Source organism: Carassius auratus, chromosome 14 (assembly GCF_003368295.1).
Source record: "Carassius auratus strain Wakin chromosome 14, ASM336829v1, whole genome shotgun sequence".
Taxonomy (NCBI): domain Eukaryota; kingdom Metazoa; phylum Chordata; class Actinopteri; order Cypriniformes; family Cyprinidae; genus Carassius; species Carassius auratus.
In genome coordinates this window covers 19,668,924-19,686,655 of record NC_039256.1, presented here as the reverse complement: position 1 = coordinate 19,686,655, position 17,732 = coordinate 19,668,924, and the positions used below count along the sequence as shown (strand labels likewise).

Genomic DNA, 17,732 nt, shown 5'->3' with positions numbered 1-17,732 from the left:
TGTATAAAATCATTTGGAGGGTAACGTATGAAATAGCATATCAGTTTTTTAAACGTTTTATTGAAAATGTACACCATGGAATCTTACTACAGTTAAATATTTCACAAATTTCTGGTATCACATGGGTGGGGGTAATTGACATTAAGGGGAAAATATGGAAGATGACTAGAAAAATGTAGGCCAGTCTCGACACCCAAAATGTTTCACACAGAAAACAGTCACTTGTCAATAAAGACATTAATCATTAAAACGTGTCTCGACATTAATGCGCAAAATAGCTCCTTATAAATTTTATGTACTGCACATATGCATTACTGTCTGTACCTCGCAAATGACTAATTTTAAATGAAATGACTGAAAACTCTTTGACATATATCTAAATGCAATATTTGGCAAAATGGTAATTTAATGTAACTGCTCATTGTACCTGGAATAAATACATGTAATAGAAATTTCCAAAGCAAGAAGTGTATGTTTAAGCAAAGAATAACTCCATATATAAACAAAAATATGTTCAGGGCATGCAAAAGAACAGAAGATATGGCACTGAATGTGACTTACATGGTATTTTAATAGGTGCGTCATTATTCTTTAAGATTTTTTTTTCTTTTTAAGTATAACTATATTGCTGTGACTATTTATGACTTGAAATGTATAGGGCAATACAAAATATACAATCGAAACCTCTCAGATTTAGCTTATATTTAACCCATGCTTTCAAATAAAGATTCATTAAATTACAATGAAATATCTCTTGCTTAACAGGAACTTTCGGGCCCAGCTTCTTTGGATTTTCTAAAAATTCACAGCCAGCGTGTCAAGGTTTTCAAGTCTTATTAAACATAATCTTACTCATCTTAATTCACACCCTAAATTATACATATGTTTGCAAATAAGTTAGTATCCGTTGGCTCTTCACAGATAAAACTGTATTAATGTTGATGAGGACATGCAGGTTGATTCACAAACACATGTATTCATGAAAGGAACTAAATCATTGTTTAATTGAACAGATTGAGACTGCAAGGCAATATCATAGACAAAAAGCTAAACTGAAAAAAACTCCAAAGCATTCCTTTAGTTCACAGCCTTTGACTCTGGTGTCACCAGCAAATGATGTCTGTAAAAATACTAATGAGGGAATGCTTAGCATGCCCTAATTCTAAAACAGAGCTAAAATCCGTTGAAAAATACCATGTTAACCCCACATAAGGCCATGTTCAACAGGGCACACACACAGCATTAAAGAAAAAAAAAAAAATCAAACAAGGCTGACGGAGCGAAAAAGACAGGAAAAAGAGTGGACGCTTAGTTCTCGTGGAAGCTGCAATCCCCTCTTCCAACAGGTGGCCAAGACAGAGTTAAAAGAAGCTAGAAGAAGAGAGGAGACAAACGCGGATTAGAGAAAGTATCAGGAGGCCACTGAACTGGACAGCACCAGTGGGAAGACAAGTTTATATCAGTCAATTGGAAATGGGCACTCTGTATTTTCTTTTGCCAGCCAAAAGCATGAAGCATTCGGAATGTGGGTGGATAGGAACACACCGTCCTTCTGCCTTGCTTCAAATGCATTGTGCATTAGCTTTTAAACGTGCATAGATTAGCTCATCTTGTATTTTCCATTTAAAACTGTGGTCAACATTAACCTAATCTAATATTTAGTGAAGAATCAAACAGATTAACTGGGACAGTGTTCATAATAATTGCATTTTCCCTCCTCAACTCTCTGAAGAGGCACACATTTTCAAGAAATAATTCACACCCTTAATAATTGCCCTCTCTTGTTTACTGAAGTTTGTTTCTTCATCGGAACAGATTTGAAGAAATTTAGCGTTGCATTACTAGTGCAGCAATGGATTCTCTGAAGTGAATGGGTGAAAACTAACTGATGAACAAGAGTGGTGTGAATTACTCGTGGATTATTGTGATGTTTTGATCAGATGTTTGAACTCTCATTCTGACGGCACCCATTCACTGCAGAGGATCCCATTGATGAGATGTAATAAGTGATGCAATGCCAACTTATTCAAATCTGATCTGATGAAGAATCAAATTCATCTGCATCCTGGATGGCCTGAGGTGATTAAAGGTTTCACAAATTAGATTTTTGGGGTGAACTATTTCCTTTAAGCATATTAGTCACACAATGCATCTAAAAATCACACACCGCAAAAAGCACAGCCTTAAGCAAAAGTTTTGGTTACACAATAAATACAAATGTTAGTAAAAGCTGCAGAAAGAGCCCAAAAAACAAGGTGATTTATGAGAAACGCAGAGGGCTTGGTCCACACTGCCTCCCCTTAGCCTTGGGGTACCGCTTAACCAAAGAGTCTGGGCCTGGTCCCTTATCAAAGCCATATTACTCAGTGCAGAGCCAGGGATTACTGCAAAGAAAAGTAAATACACACATGGCAGTGAGCAAGGGCACTGGAGGGAGCAAAAGCGTTAATAGATGACGAATATCAATCACATCAATACCACCTGTTGAAAGACCAGCATCCAGATACAATACAAAACACTGTTGTCCAGCATAGAACTAACAGAATCACTCTGATTTAGCTAAACAGTCTATCTTTGATCATAGTTTTGAAAATATCATTTACAACTTAAACTCAAAATGAATCCGTCATTTCCTGCAGTGACTCACCTAGACTAAACTTCCTCATACTTGCCTCATAATGACGTTTATGTCATTTGACTTGTGGTGGTGGTCAACACATTTCACTTGAGAATACAGGCCAAATCTTTAGAAAATACATTTAGATGTACGATTAGTCTCATTGTATACTGTATGCTCAGTTAAGCATGAAGATGTAGTAAATTACTTCATAGGTTAAAGTCCAGCTCCTCCTTAAATCAAATAATCAAAGAATAAATTGAGGAATCAAGATTTTTCAATACAGAGGAAGCAAATCAAACACTGGCCATGTCACCCTGAGTGCATAATCATTCAGTCACACTTTTATGAATAATGCAAATAATTAAATGTAGAATGAATTGTCTGATATTCATGCACAATGACTTTCCACAGTTTGAAGGTTTATGAAAGAATGCCCTTTATTATTACTGATACAAATATCGATCTCTTCGCAACTGATATTTGTTTATTTAGAAAGTGATTTTTATTTTTTTTTATTTTGTGAAAAATAAAATGTCATGAAAATAACGAGTTATAAAAGGTGTTTACATTTGGATGAGACGTGCCAAAGTTTTTCTAAACTAATACAAGCATAGCAATGACAGGTTTATAAAAAAAAAAAAAAAAAAACATTGAGGTTAAGCTACAGATGACCAGACAGCATCTGTATAACATGCATGAGCTAAAATGAGACAAAACATCATGTTCCATTAGAAAACGGTAAAATGCCTTAAATCTCACTGGACGACTGAACTGAAAGCAGCTCATACATTTTCCTATTATAACTCTAGTGACAATTATGGTACTACTAATATAATTTGTCCCATTTTAACCTGTGTACTACTGCATACCCACAACAGCTGCCACGCATGTTAAAGTTGAATCAAACCCTCATGCAGAACAAAGCAATATCATCATGACATCATAACACAGCAAGTAAAAAACAAAGAAAAAAAGAATAGCATGTAATAATAATAAAAAAAGGAGTTAAACAATCTAAAGAAGGATTTCATTCACAGTTAATATCCCTCCTCAGCTGTGTTATGCATGAAACTGGGGGGACGGGATGGGAGAGAGGGGGGAGGGAACGGGAACAGCATGGCTCAGGAACACTGAGGGGGAAGAGCTCATTCACAGCGGGCAGGGGGAGCACTTTCTACAGGAATCCTGAACTGGAAATGAGAGAGAAGGAAGATTATTGTTCCCTACAGGTTACACACTGTTGTATTCACACATTAATTAAAAGACAATCAAAAATGTTAGTCGTGCATTTGTTAAAACATTTCAAAGCGGTTGCAGGGGCTGCATGTGGTAAGGCTTAGAATTGTTCTCTCTGTACCAGATAAAATTCATTACGTGGTGGCTTCCGTTGTGTTATGGACATGAACCAGATATCCCAAATTAAACAATTGTGTTCTTTAACTATTGCTAAGATGTCTGTGGCAAGGGATGGCTGACTCAACAACCGCATTATTTTAAGGCCAAGTGGTGGAGTAATGCGACCCAGCTGTAGGAGCCAAGCCATTAAAGGCTCTTTTGTGCAAGATCGTGGAAGAGCAGTGGAGTGCAAACAACAGCAGACTGTTATGGATTCAGATGGCAGATGGCTGCACATCACACAGAGAGAGCAATAAACTCTCGCCTGGTGCTGGTGACATAATATCCCCTGCTGCTGCCACAGAGACGTACTTCACATTACCAGCACTTTTTAAGCATGAATAGGAAAACTGTAATTACTACTGCAGTGCTTCAAGGCCGCAATTACAGGATCAGTCTAACTGACCATCATCATTACATGTGTTTTTGTAATTTAGCTCCCTCGCGATTGAGGGTTTGTGCCTTAAGAGATACTTTGGAAGCCTTACCAGCATAAGGTGTCTCATGCAGGACTGGGAGCAGGTGAGGAGTTAACTGGAAAACAGCATGGATGAGACGTACATGACACGTGCACACAACAAGACACCTTACATGCAGCATCAAACAAGGAATACTCTACATTCCCTGCCTTGCAAGAGCACTGAGGAAAACCGTACCATTTCTCTGGCGGCTATCTTTGATATATCCACAGGAAAAAATAACACCCACAGGAGAGTGGAGGAGAAAGTGGTAAGAATGTATGTAAATATTGGATTTGGACAATCTTGCACATTATGGACTGCAAAAATAAAAAGCATCTCTTTTATTGCATGATACCAACAATTCAGTTTTTCCTCAGTATCTCATTGCTGTGAAAAGTGCTGCCTTGTGAGGACATACAAGAAGCTTAAGCGGGGGAAAGAGTTAAAAACTGAAGAGATTGATATGAAAAAAACTAAAAAGTAAACCTTGTCAGTGCAAGTGTCTTCCTCCCACATAACACTCGAATGCAGCAAATCAGCTTGAATACACAACCATGAATGATTACCAGCATTATTGAAGCAATTTATTTGAGCTCTGATTACAAGTACCCTTTTCAGATTGGATGTGCTTGATTGGAATGCAATAAGCGAATGCAATATTGTTAATGTTATAATTTAATGCCATGAAAACTAGAATTATAGAACATATATAATTATAACTATATAGAACTGTCTAACATGTTATAATAATACAAGATTTCTACCACAGAGATTTTACATTATTAATGTAAATAGATGTAGTGGATGTTTTATATTATAAATGTACGACAATACGAGTATCTTCACTACTGTTCCAAAGTATGGGGAAAGATGTTTAAATAATACTCTTATGTTTACCAAGGATGCATTATTTAATTAAAAACAGTATTAATGTGAAATATTATAATTTAAAATAAATTCTAGATTTTCATATATCTAAAAAAGCTGAATTTTCAGCAGCCATTACTTCAGTCCTCAGTGTTGATAAAAAAATCATTATAATATGCAAATGTGGTTCTTATGAAACATTCATTATTAGTGTTGAAAACAGTTGCTGGTTAATATATTTTGTGGAAAGTGTGATTTTAAGTCATTCATTTTAAACATACCTAATCTATATCTAACATCTAATTTAATGCACCTTTGCTGAATAAAAATATGAACTTAATTTTTTTATAAAAAAGCAAAACATTTTGAACAGAAGTGTATATGCTAAAACTTGAGCTTTCTTATTTTATATAACTTCACAGTCAATTCCATTACTATTTTTCATTATCTAAATGTAATGTTGCAATATTATTTGAGCGTTCAGTGAAATGCACACACGTATACAGATGTTCACACATGTTCTCCTGCATCGTGATCTTCTGGTATCTCGGGAAGGTTAGGAACCTTGTAGAGGACAGTACTTACTTTTTCCTCTCTTTATCCTTCTTGAGTGTGGCGGAGCTTCCTGCCTGCTGATTCTGGGCCTGTAGCAGCTCAGCAGCAGTCTTCTTCTGCTTGAAGCCGTTTAGCTCATCATCGAGAGCCTTCTTCTTGTCCTCTAGTTTCTTCTTCTCATCCTGGTGAAGCTTCTTGAGACGGTCAAACTTTTCATGAAGCTGTGACGTGAACACCACAGAGTCAGTCTATGTTACTAAATAAACAAAGTTACTGTGAAATAGTTCAATTTGTATAAGTAAACACTGACTCTTTTTAAAAAAAAATTATGTTTGGATGCATTTGTTAAATGCAGACCAGCTATACAGCTACTGCAGTGTATGTACATACCATGTACAGCATGAGCTGTAGATAACACTTTGACTTAGGGCTGCACAATTCATCGAAATTAAATCGCAAAAGGCAATAAATCGCAATCAGTCAGAAGCTTATCTTTCAGTGCAGCACAGTTCTGTGATCAGCAGTAAATATCCATCCAAAGGCCAGAGGGCACTCTTACGCTGAAAATCCAGATATATTGTGAAGAAGAAATTCAGGAAATGCCTGCAGTTAAATAAACTGAATATAGGCTGCTTTCATTGATTTAACCTGACTAATAAACACCACAATGGCAATATATGGTTTATCGGAAGTTCTAATTATTATAATTTTCATCATAATAAAGTTTATCTATAATGAAATACTAATCGACATAGCCTTCATCATTGCTTAGAATATAATGAAATATTGTGTGCCTTAATTATTCTAAGTAGCCACATCATCTCAAAGAAGGATTTATTTTAAACACTCGACTGAAGTTATGAAGTGAATTTGTAGTTAAAACATGTTATTAAATGTAGTATTTTCACATGCTTTCAGATGGAGCAGCATTTACTACACAGAGCCGTAGTTCACTGAGAAGATACGCAAACAGCTGTAATAATACAGAACGATTTAGTCGATTTCATAATCTTACAATTATATCCTCTGCGATTATGAAAGAATTTTGCATAGCTTGTCAGATAACTTCGGCCCTGTGTAGTAAATTCTTTTCCACCTGAAAGCAGGTGATGGAGATTTACTGCTAGCTAATCACAAAACAAGCTTTACTGACTAAATACGCATGACAACCGTGATTAATTTGCGTTCGATTAATTATGCAGTCCTACTTTGACTATATTTGTTTCAAAAGTGCTTTAATGACAGTCTTGAAAAAAACTAAACAAACAAACCTCCTTTTCTGCCTCTTTCAGCTCTGCCTCCTTCTCTTTGACTCTCTGGACAAACATCTGCCTCATCTCCTCCTCTTTCTTCTGCAGCTCACCCATGAACTCATTCCTCTTGGCCTCGTATGTTTCCTGGAGGCTGAACACAACAAACCACACACAAAAGATAATTTTTTTAAAGGGATTATTCACCTAAAATGAATTAAACTGCTGAGATTAAACCACTCCTTTCATATAGATTTGCGTCACAATGCCTTTTCAATATTCTTGGATCTTTTAGGTTTTGGTTAACTGGACTTTCAATGAAGGGTCTCTCTAAAATTATCTTAATTGTTTTGAAGATGAACCAAACTCTTATGGGTTTGGAATGACATGAGGGTGCGTGTATACAGTAAGTGAATGATCACTTTTATCATTACATTTACCATGCCTGTGAATGCAGACTATAAACCGTTCTGTCATAGGTTGTGGTGGAGAACTTTTCCAGATCATTCACCTGAAGGGTTTGCTGTCAGGGTCTGTGTCTTTGAAACCCATCTCCTCCAGCTTGCAGCGGCGGTATAGCTCATAGTGGCGAGTGTGAGTCTGCTCTCGTAGGTCCTCCATGTTGACCCTGATCAGCATTTCTCTCAGCTTCACAAAATCACAGTGATTCTCATTCTCCACTGGAAAACACAGAACACATCATGTCCAATGGAAAATTACCACCAATGACCGCCACAGTGATACTGGCACAAGAAAAGAGAGGGAATAAGTTCCTCCTGGACATGCCATACACATTAATTAATGCATTATGTTCAAGGTTTGAGTTAGCCTAAGAGTTAAAGATCTGGGTAGTTAGTTAATGGAAAGGTTGACATGACACTATCTTAAGTAACAGTGGTACAACAATGTATTTTAAACATGTGTTTAATTCTTATAGGGATGTATATAAGCTGTTTTGTGCATTGTGTAATTGAAAGACTTTATTGAATATCTGAATTTAAAAAGAAACATAACTTGTAAAGACAAAGTGATACAAAAAGAAATGACGACTATTTACAAAACCTAAAATTGGCACTTTTAAAGTGTCTAATACCCTTTTTAAAATACAATACATTTAAAATTTAAATTTTAACATCTTGATGTTACAGCATTATTCCATTCCATACCACTCATACAAGGACATGACCTCTTTAACAGTCAGTTTGTATAACTCTGACCAGTTGTGATCTAGTATTGTTAGCACTACCAACATTCCCTGCAGCTGTTACTGTTACACTATAAACACATAGATTTTTTTTTACATTTGATGAGTGGTGCTTGCCTCTGCAAAAGTTCATCTGATTTAATCAGCTCACTAGCTGATATCCAAATGCATCCCATTCTACATGGTTTTAATCCACGTAACTTTGACCTTTAATCAAGTAAACTATGTGCCATAAATCATGAGTAAATACTTGACAAACAGCAGCAGTGATGCATGAAATCACACACATCACATAGATCCATATTTTCCTCAGTCACGTCAGTCTTCCATCAGGCTAAATTAAGTAAGAGCACGTGAGCTGCCCTGTGGCTTCATGTGCTGATAGAGAGAGTGAGAGAGATTCGGAGTGATGTCACAGATAGCCTGAGGTTTAGTCAGAGCACTGCTGCTATAATGTTACGCATCAAATCACTGCATGCATACCACACGTTAACGAAGACTGACAGGTTTATTGAGCATCAAATCAGTATATTAGAATAATTTCTGAAGGATTATTTGACAAGAATAATGGCTTCTTAAAAAGCTTTGCCATCACAGGAATAAATTGTTTTAAAATATATTTACATAGAATACAGTTTGGGATCGGTTGCACTGAGGGATTGTGTTTGTGGTGCCATCAACCAATCACTGCTGTACTGAGATAATTTTCCTGTTGCTCAACAGTGATTAGTCAGTGCTCAGTTTCCCATTCTGACGGCCCTAATACATTAACATTCTGCCCCGCTGTGAAAAAAAAAAATGCAAGAGAAAGAAGATGATGTGTTGAAAGGGAGTGTCCAGGCTTGGCGCTGCAGAAAGGGAGGGATGGAATGGGTTTGGATGTCCTGAACAAAAAGGCCAGGGCCAAACAGAGGGAAGAGCTTAGTGTCATTTCCTCTAAAAGACGTGACCAGCACTTACCCTGGACGGTTCCCCAAGGGTACTGGCGCGCTCGCACCATCTTGTTCCCAATCTTCACTTCCTCAGTGCTTCCCACCACTGCAAAAGGCAAATGACCCTGCAGAGCACAAAAAAACCCCACAAACAAATAATTTAGCAGAAATACTCCAGTCTATTTTTAAGTTCCGTCAGTAACTGACTTAATTATGCAACATTTAAATCAATTTGATTAACAAATACATGCTGTTCTGTGTACCTTTCTAAAATCACGGTTTGCACAAAAATATTAAGCAATATTAAATGCATTCTTCTGTCAACCAGAATGGTTCTAAGAGAGCATTAACACAGAGGAATAACATAGCATCCACCTCCATACTTAAGTACTACTACATTTCAGTGGCAAAACCCTCAAAGAATTTACCTTGTTAAGATAACATTTACTAGTCAAGAATGGCCTTTAAAACCACAGAGAAAAATCTATGAGGGCACATCCCACTTGAAATGAGTGGGAAGGGACCTGAGGTCAGCTATCTTTGTTTTCAATGGTTAACCAGTACTGGAAGAGCTCCACAGCAACACCACAGGCACAGCCTGCTCTATACGAGCGTGTCTATCCCACAGTAAAAACATGCTGTTGTGAGTGTCCACTGAAGAAGAATGCCTCTCCTTTTGTGCGGTCATTTCCTGTGAGCAAACACAAGCAGGAAAGCTGGACACCATATGGATTCTTTCTCACTTAAACTGTTGAACTGTGATGTGAAATGAGAACTAGACAAGCACGGAAGAATAAAATATGGCTATGTTGTCTCCAAGCAAAACAGGACATAGTACAATTGTGATTGATTCTATGTAAAATGATTTCAAGTGGAAGAGGAATGTGTCATTCTTAATCATATGTCTGTTATCAAATAATACAATATACTGTAAGTACATTTTGTTCTCTTATTTAGCACATAGTAACTAGATTTTAGTCGTAGAAACACAAAAGGCAAAAAAAAAACACACAAAGGCAATATTGAGTAATTTATCCATGTTGTGTGCACATATAAAACACAGACACAGTCAAAAGGTGTCATTGAAGAAGCTCAATCTAAATGACACCTTTTCGCTCTGATTTTGACCCTTCAAAGGGGTTTCGGCTGAAAACTAAAAATTTGACTTACATTCATGGTTGAGTTGATCTCTGCCACAGTCTCATCGTCGGTGGGAAACTGGTATATCTGGACGCCATTGCTCACCAACTCACTTGTGATCTTAATTTTGAACTTAGCAAGTTCACTCTTTGAGATGGCATCTGATTTGGCGATGATTGGGATGATATTCACCTGTACATGAGAGGCATTTGGGAATAATCAGTAATCAAAAATTAAATCAACTTATATACACATGAACTAAGATGACGATCAAAGTGCATTTAAAACCCCAAACACCTCCAGTGAGTAAATATTTCCCTTTCAGACACTCAACCACTCAAGCAGTAAATTACTAAATACAGATGTAAGCAACCTCAGAACATCTGGCTAAGGCCAGATAAATATAGATACTCAGCTTCTCTCCTCTTTTATGCCTGAGCAAACTGAATAAATGGCACACAGAGTGCTGAAAAAGACTACATTTACTTTATGTGCAGAGGCTGCTGCAGACACATGTATCTGCACAAATAGACATCTCTTTTTAAATTTTTAATTAGGAGCAGCTAATGCAATTAAAATGAAGTCCATAGAAAGCTGTGAAAGCTTACATAAGCTCAACATGCTTGCATCTGAATGTACCTCAAACTGGAACAGAATTAAGGAGAAGTAGATACTTGATATTCACTTTGAAACCAACTCGGAGGAATAGGAAGTTCAATTGGACTTTCATTATATATTATATTTAAAACATAGCCTGGATGTTCTTTACAATTATTTTGTGTTTCACAAAAGAAAGACAGCTTTGGAACAACTTGAGGGTAAGTAAATTATTTTTTGATAAATTAAACTACCTATGCAGGATAAGTGCTAACCATGCTATTGGGGGGGAGGGGGGATAATCAAACACCCCTGCTCCATTCCAAACCCTCTCTCTCACACACAAGCGCACATATGGAGTGCTCTGATCCCACTCACTCAGTTTTTACACTCCCTGCCACCCACACCACCATCTAAATACTATTCTCAGTAGCCTGGCCACTAGCTTTACACTTTCTCGGTTTCGTGTAAATTACTACTGATGAATTGTGAGGTTCACAAAGGCACTTTAAATAAAGGTTTAGCCACAGTGTGAGTACACAGGCATCTCTTCTCAAGCATACGAGGCAAGTGTTAGGCTCAGCTGCAGATCTAAGAGAGCATCTTTGTTCAGGGGAGTCTGTGCAGCACAGAGAGAGAGATGAAAGAGAATTCAGTATTACACAGCTGACCTTCAATGACTCCAATGACATTAAACAGCATAGCCATCAGCTGAATGCTTAATAACCCACATCAAACATTCTGCACAGGGAAACAGTAAATAATGCTAAGCCACATATATGGAGCAGATGTTACTATTATTATTTGTTAAATTATAGTTGTATATGCTATAATTAAAGCAAAATTTAAAATTATATTCATGAAGTAGTGTATTTTTTATTCAAATACTGCACCGATGAAGATACTTCTACCGCTGACAATATCATCAAACTGATTTATCAAAGTTTTTTTTTTTTTAAATAAAAAGCATTACTAACCTTACTGTCCAACTTCTTCATAGTAACCAGGTCAAGGGACTTGAGCGAGTGTCCAGTGGGGGCAATGAAATACAGACAGGCGTGGATCCGTGTATCATGATAACTGTGCAGGGTGCGTTTAATTTTCAGTTCCTCCTGAAGGTACGCTTCAAACTGAGTATCGATGAACTCCACAATAGATTTGTAACTGCAAGTTGAACAATGAAAGAAGTGGAAATAATTACTTGCGGCCAAAAAAAAAAAAACACACACAAACTTAACACTGACACTTAAGTAAGATTAGTGATAATGTACAAAGAGTTTAAAGCTTTGTTATAAAAATCTATGAGCTTTGAGGGGAAAAGGTACTGGTTCAGGTATCTATTAATAGTTGGATAGCTCAAGACTCATAAAAGCGCATCTGCAGGCAAAACAAAGCTTGTCACAACCATTCAGTTTAATAACATGCTGTTTTAGTCAAAGCTAAACACCATGAAAATCCTTTATAACTGGCACTTTTTTGGCCTACAGAATCAGAAACCTGAAAGTGGGGCTTTATCTGGTTTCCTGATAGCATCCAAACTTTATGTTATAATGAGCTCGGCACAAAAACGTGTCGCATTACAGAGATCAAGAAAAGCAGGAACAACAGAATTCCTTTTTGAATTTTTTTCTTATGAAAAATGCATCAAAGACTTTGAAGTCCCTAAATAAACAAGGGCATCAGAGTGTGGCAAATCCTCTGTAGAATCTAATTATTGTTGCACAATAAAAATAAAAAGTAATCCAAGACCATGTTCTTTGCAATCATGATTAATGACAAATAAAGTTGATCTTAGATTCTCACCTGTCCTCTTTGTTGATCTGATCTCCAAAGCCTACAGTGTTGACCACAGTGAGCTTCAGGCGAACGTTGCTCTCCTGCAGCTCGTATGTGTTGGATTTGAGCTGTACTCCAGGCTGATTGTGCTGTGTAGGTTCACCCTCAAATTTGGTGTTGAATAGGGTGTCCATGAGGGTGGACTTTCCCAAACCCGTCTCGCCTGGAAGAAACAAAGCAATAAGTTATCAGGCTCTTAATTTAAGCTTTTAAAAATATTACTATGTACATTAGCAATTCTTAATATATTTTTTTATAATGGTGTATGGGATATTTTAAATAAAGAAAAAACGTTTGCTATATTATAGTTGTCTCTGCATAATAGACAGGAATAGGACTATTTAGCATCAAAATTACACACATCAACTTTAATACAAAAGTGCAGTATTTTGCTGATGCCTATACTTCAGACTTTAACCCGCATAATATGTGTGTAAAAGTCTAAAAGCCATGCAGCAATCCTGGCTCAGTCTGCCTAAAGTTCCTATTCTTGCTTTCCTGACAACCACAAGTGCAGTAGAAATGGACATCATGCAACACCACCAGAATTTTAATTATATGGATGGCTCACATTTGCCATTTCTTCATAAACTCAGTCTGCAGATCCCAATCCCACAGGCCCCTCACTACAGGCATGAGCCAAAAGCCTCGGCTGACACCTAAAAATAAAGCAGCGATTTTCTACGCAGATCAAATGCTGAAGAGCAGTGACTATCACAAGGTTTGAAAATACTGAAAAAAATCCTGAAACTGAATTAAAGACAAGGCAGGCATCACACACAGATAATCGCATAACTCGATCAAAGATGATGGTTATATGAATCACAAGTATCTCATCTCTTCTCCAGATAATCACGGCATGATATTTACTGCATGCCAAGGCACTCAGCATTCACTAAATTCACCTGAAGCACTGAAGCTGAACCTGCATATGAATGATCAGGAATGAAGAGAGGAGAGAGAGGCCTGCTTGACAATAGTCCCTTGCCATTTGCCAAACTCCCTTTATACTAGTTTCTAGAGTTCTGGCATTACCTCCCTAAGCTTTAGCAGAAATGGGATAAAAGCCCTGGTAGATGCCCTGAACTTTAAGTGATGCTAACAAAAGAATCTGAAACAAAGCGGCCTTCATATAAATAATTCAAAAGGCAAAGTGAACAACAAAAACATGAAGACTTCACAGTACCACAGGCACAAGATTTAGCTAGAATTTTACTTCGGTTATTGGCAGGGACAAGATGAACAAGAACCTAATGATAAATACATTATTTTTATTTTCTCTTGCAGTCCACATCAAATGTAATTTATCTGTAATTAATCTGTAGCTTCATATCTACTATAAATGTAAATTCATATGTAAGCTAACATAGAAAAATAATATACTACAGCTTTGGTTTTAAATACTGTACATTTATTTAACATACTAATTACATTTTGTGTTTATCTATTAAGCAGACACAAATTACTTTTTATCAATTCATGCATTCACTAGAAATCTACCTGGTATTGTTATAGCACCTTTTAACCTACAGAAACACTTTTTTACTGATATGTTACCAGTAAAAATAGTAAGCTATTCTAGGAATTGTAACTGACATACAGGTATAGGGCAGATGACGTCACTCACCTGTTAATAAAAACAAGGGTGAACCTGCACACTCCTGAAGTCTAACTCTGTCTTGTGGTGTTTAAGCATACGTCTGGCCTCATCTACCCACCTCTGATTACTCAAAATGCATTGCTGCTTTGTGTGAACATCACCCTCTTTGTTATATATTTTAGAACAACTACAGCTTTACAACCCAGTGTTAAACAACACTGAACTGAAATACACACACCAGCATGCTAGTCCAAACTTACAGTAAACACCTCCTGGAATCAAGAGGCGAGTTCAGTTGGTACAGTCTCTCTGCCAAACTAACACTCATGCACACACCAACATTTTCACCATCACAACATAACCGGGAGAGATTTGATGACACAGGCTAGCCTATTTCCCCAACAAGGTGTGTTTGTATAATATTTTACTGACCAGGTCAAATAACATGCAAAACAGCATCGTCTGAAAGATTATTTCCCCTAATTTTTGTTATGTGTTTTTGAGAGTAAGAACAGAAAAAGTCTAACCAGTCAGCCAAGCCACACATGAAATCAGGGTATGAAACCGAATCGTGAGTTCCTGCAACTGCTCTCCGCCAGTGCACCAGTAATTAGTAAGTGGGTCACAGGACAGAATCAGTATGCGTTCACAGAGAAGGGGTGTGACATACACTGAAGCAAATGGTTAGTTTCGCCCAGAGGAAAAAAGGAGCTCCCGCATGACACACTCACCCACGCAGAGGATATTGAAGCAGAAGCCATGGTTGACGGACTTGTTGACCAGCTGGTCCGGCATGCTGTCGAAGCCAACATGACCAGAGAGTGGGACGCCACGTGCACCTTCTCCCTAATATGAAATAAAAGCAAACCATATGAACGAAACAAGCATTATGACTTCCGCCAAAAAAAATATATTTTGCACAGTTTCTCGCTCTCAGCAATAGAAAGTCTTTGCAAGCATCTTCATTTATGAAATGCAAAAAGAAACAAACTGTCAAGTCAGTTAGTAAAAGTACATAACATGCAGCACATTGTAAGATCTTTGACACAATACTTTGGTACAGATCTCAAAGGTTCAGCTTTGTGCACTTCCTCTTTCCTGTCTGATCTCAACTGTCGAAACCACATTCAGGCAGACATACACGCAAACATTTTTGCAGTCACAAACAAATGTTACCATTATCAAGTAATGCAGATACCTGTGAAGCAAATCGGTTGTAAATAACATAACACAAGTGTCAAATTTAGGCCATAGTATTCTTCAGCACTTCCTCTACCATTGTTCACACAGGTCTGCCACCTGGCCTGCCAAAACTGGCAGGAAAGGCTTTTTTTGCTCACATTTACAGCATATCCTTTGGTGTGTGGGTGTTTGCATGTGTGTGTCCTGTGCAATGAGCTGAGCGAACGTGCCAAATCATTCGATTTCTGCTTAAATAATACAAAATATAGAGTGAGCTTTCAATCAGCACAGGCCTAATGTGATAAAGCTCCATTATCCAAATGGAAACATTAAGTTAAACCTCAATATACGGTAATCAAAAGCGCATCCATTTCAGTGAGAACCAATCAACCAAAATGATCAGTCCTATATGAGGATTACTAAGGAATAACACTAACCATAAAATGGACATTTAATTAACTACAAAACAGGCGACTAGGAGAAGTCAGACTGTTAGAGCATCTTATTGCCTGGACTGAACAAACAGTCACAATCTGACCCATATGTGCAACATTCCCAAACCAGACAACTGTAAGAAGACCAAAGGGGGTCATCAGGACTGAAACACAACACTCACTGCACTGGAACCAGAACATACTGGATCAAACCCTTGGTTTGAAGAGAAAAGACTGCTGTGGACGTAATTTATGATATCTAACAGATTTTGAGCTCAGACTTGAGGCTGCTGCCTCATGTTAGCTACGTATTCACATTAAAGACGTCAGAATGAACAGACCACAAGCTGCTACAAAATACATCTGACATTGTTTTGTATGACTGTTTCTGACATAAATGTACTAATACTTGATGACAGACAACGCCCAGCGCGCTGAGGGGATATGAGGATGCTAATACAATTAAATATAACTGTACTAGACGCGCTCGAATTAAATTGATTTTACAATACAATGACGCTCGATAATGTGACGGTTTATTTTTTTTTATCGTGGTTTCTGAAAACCCATCACTCGTGGTCACTTCAATCCGTGATGTTCATCCGTTATTGTTGGCCCTCAACATTTAGCCATTTCCATCAAAACAGGTGCATGGATAAAGCTGTATGTTTTAAAATGTATGAATGAATGTGCTTATGTATTCAAATGGTGAAGATAAACAGTAACGGACGTTAAGATTCTGTATAATTAATCAGCTTGTTGATATTGGGTCATCACGTTCAAGAATGAATTAAAATCGAAACCCATTTCATTCTACTAAGTTATATGTCATACCCGCTAAAATATCTGTCGCCAATCGCCAGTATAGTTTGGTAAACCGAAAGCATATTTTTTTTGTAATAAAACAGTGCTCTTACCGCTTGTCGAGCTATCTCAGTGGCCGCCATGGTTCTTTCCTGCATCAACCCTTCACAGGAAACTGCAGCGCGCACGCAAAGCTCCCTCCAAGCTCAGATACGATGGACTGTTCCATTCATGACTGATGCCATGGCGGCTTCTGTTATTTTGTAATTGCACAGTTTTAAATTATTATTTTATACGAATTAACCTATATTTGAAATACATATCATTTGATAATAACAAGACTCAAAACACTCTGATAATCAAAATATCGTAATCAAAATCAATAAGACCTCCATGTCATTAAATGGTATAGTCCTCTTCGTCTTCAGCTCAACCGCTGAAATACATATTTCTACAGGTCTTAAAACCACAGTAAAGGATGCTTGCTGAATGGCTCAAATGTGTCAGAATATGTTTTAAATATTGAAGATTTCAATATGTTATGATTATAAAGCAAATATGCAACGTAGGTCTACTAATTAAATGTTTAAATGACCGTCTAAACACAGTTTAATATCATAATGCATAGGCATTTGACTCGTTTAAATTAAATTATGTTGAATGTTATATTTTAATATTTCTGAATTTTATATTCGTATGTTGGTGCAGGGTGATTTATTTGAAAACTGGCGTTACATTTTATAAGGAAAAGCCTTCTTTATATTAAATCATATTGAATTAAGCATGGTTGAGTTGGCAAAAAAATATTTGCCTACTTTTCTCGGTTCCATCAGCCAATGAACAGATGCAAGTGTC

The 17,732-nt window shown here is 37.2% G+C and overlaps 1 protein-coding gene across 6 annotated transcripts; it reads right to left on the bottom strand.

Annotated features, from left to right (window-relative positions):
- Positions 1 to 508: 508 nt before the first annotated feature.
- Positions 509 to 17,035, bottom strand: septin6 (septin 6). Of its 6 annotated transcripts, none has more exons than XM_026280505.1 (11): positions 16,991 to 17,035; positions 15,189 to 15,303; positions 12,825 to 13,020; positions 11,999 to 12,185; positions 10,455 to 10,616; positions 9,313 to 9,409; positions 7,660 to 7,828; positions 7,170 to 7,302; positions 5,929 to 6,119; positions 4,963 to 5,015; positions 3,083 to 3,810 (listed from the first exon to the last, which is right to left on the bottom strand). In XM_026280505.1, the coding sequence occupies exons 1-10, from the start codon at positions 17,033 to 17,035 to the stop codon at positions 5,012 to 5,014; spliced, it is 1,299 nt and encodes a 432-aa protein (XP_026136290.1). In that variant the 3' UTR covers positions 3,083 to 3,810; positions 4,963 to 5,011. The 6 variants fall into 6 exon arrangements, with proteins under 6 accessions (XP_026136289.1, XP_026136286.1, XP_026136290.1 ...); XM_026280507.1 differs by lacking the exon at positions 4,963 to 5,015 and adding an exon at positions 4,672 to 4,689; XM_026280506.1 differs by lacking the exon at positions 4,963 to 5,015 and adding an exon at positions 4,504 to 4,549.
- Between the last annotated feature and the right edge of the window lie 697 nt (positions 17,036 to 17,732).

What these genes read in the sequence shown, in the direction of transcription:
- septin6 (XM_026280501.1), bottom strand. Translation starts at nt 17,035, where the DNA reads ATGCAGGAAAGAACCATGGCGGCCACTGAGATAGCTCGACAAGCG. An exon ending in CTTCAATATCCTCTGCGTGG is followed by an intron (nt 13,021 to 15,188) that starts GTGAGTGTGTCA and finishes TGTTTCTTCCAG; the next exon opens with GCGAGACGGGTTTGGGAAAG. An exon ending in TGAAAGAGGCAGAAAAGGAG is followed by an intron (nt 6,120 to 7,169) that starts GTTTGTTTGTTT and finishes TTCACGTCACAG; the next exon opens with CTTCATGAAAAGTTTGACCG.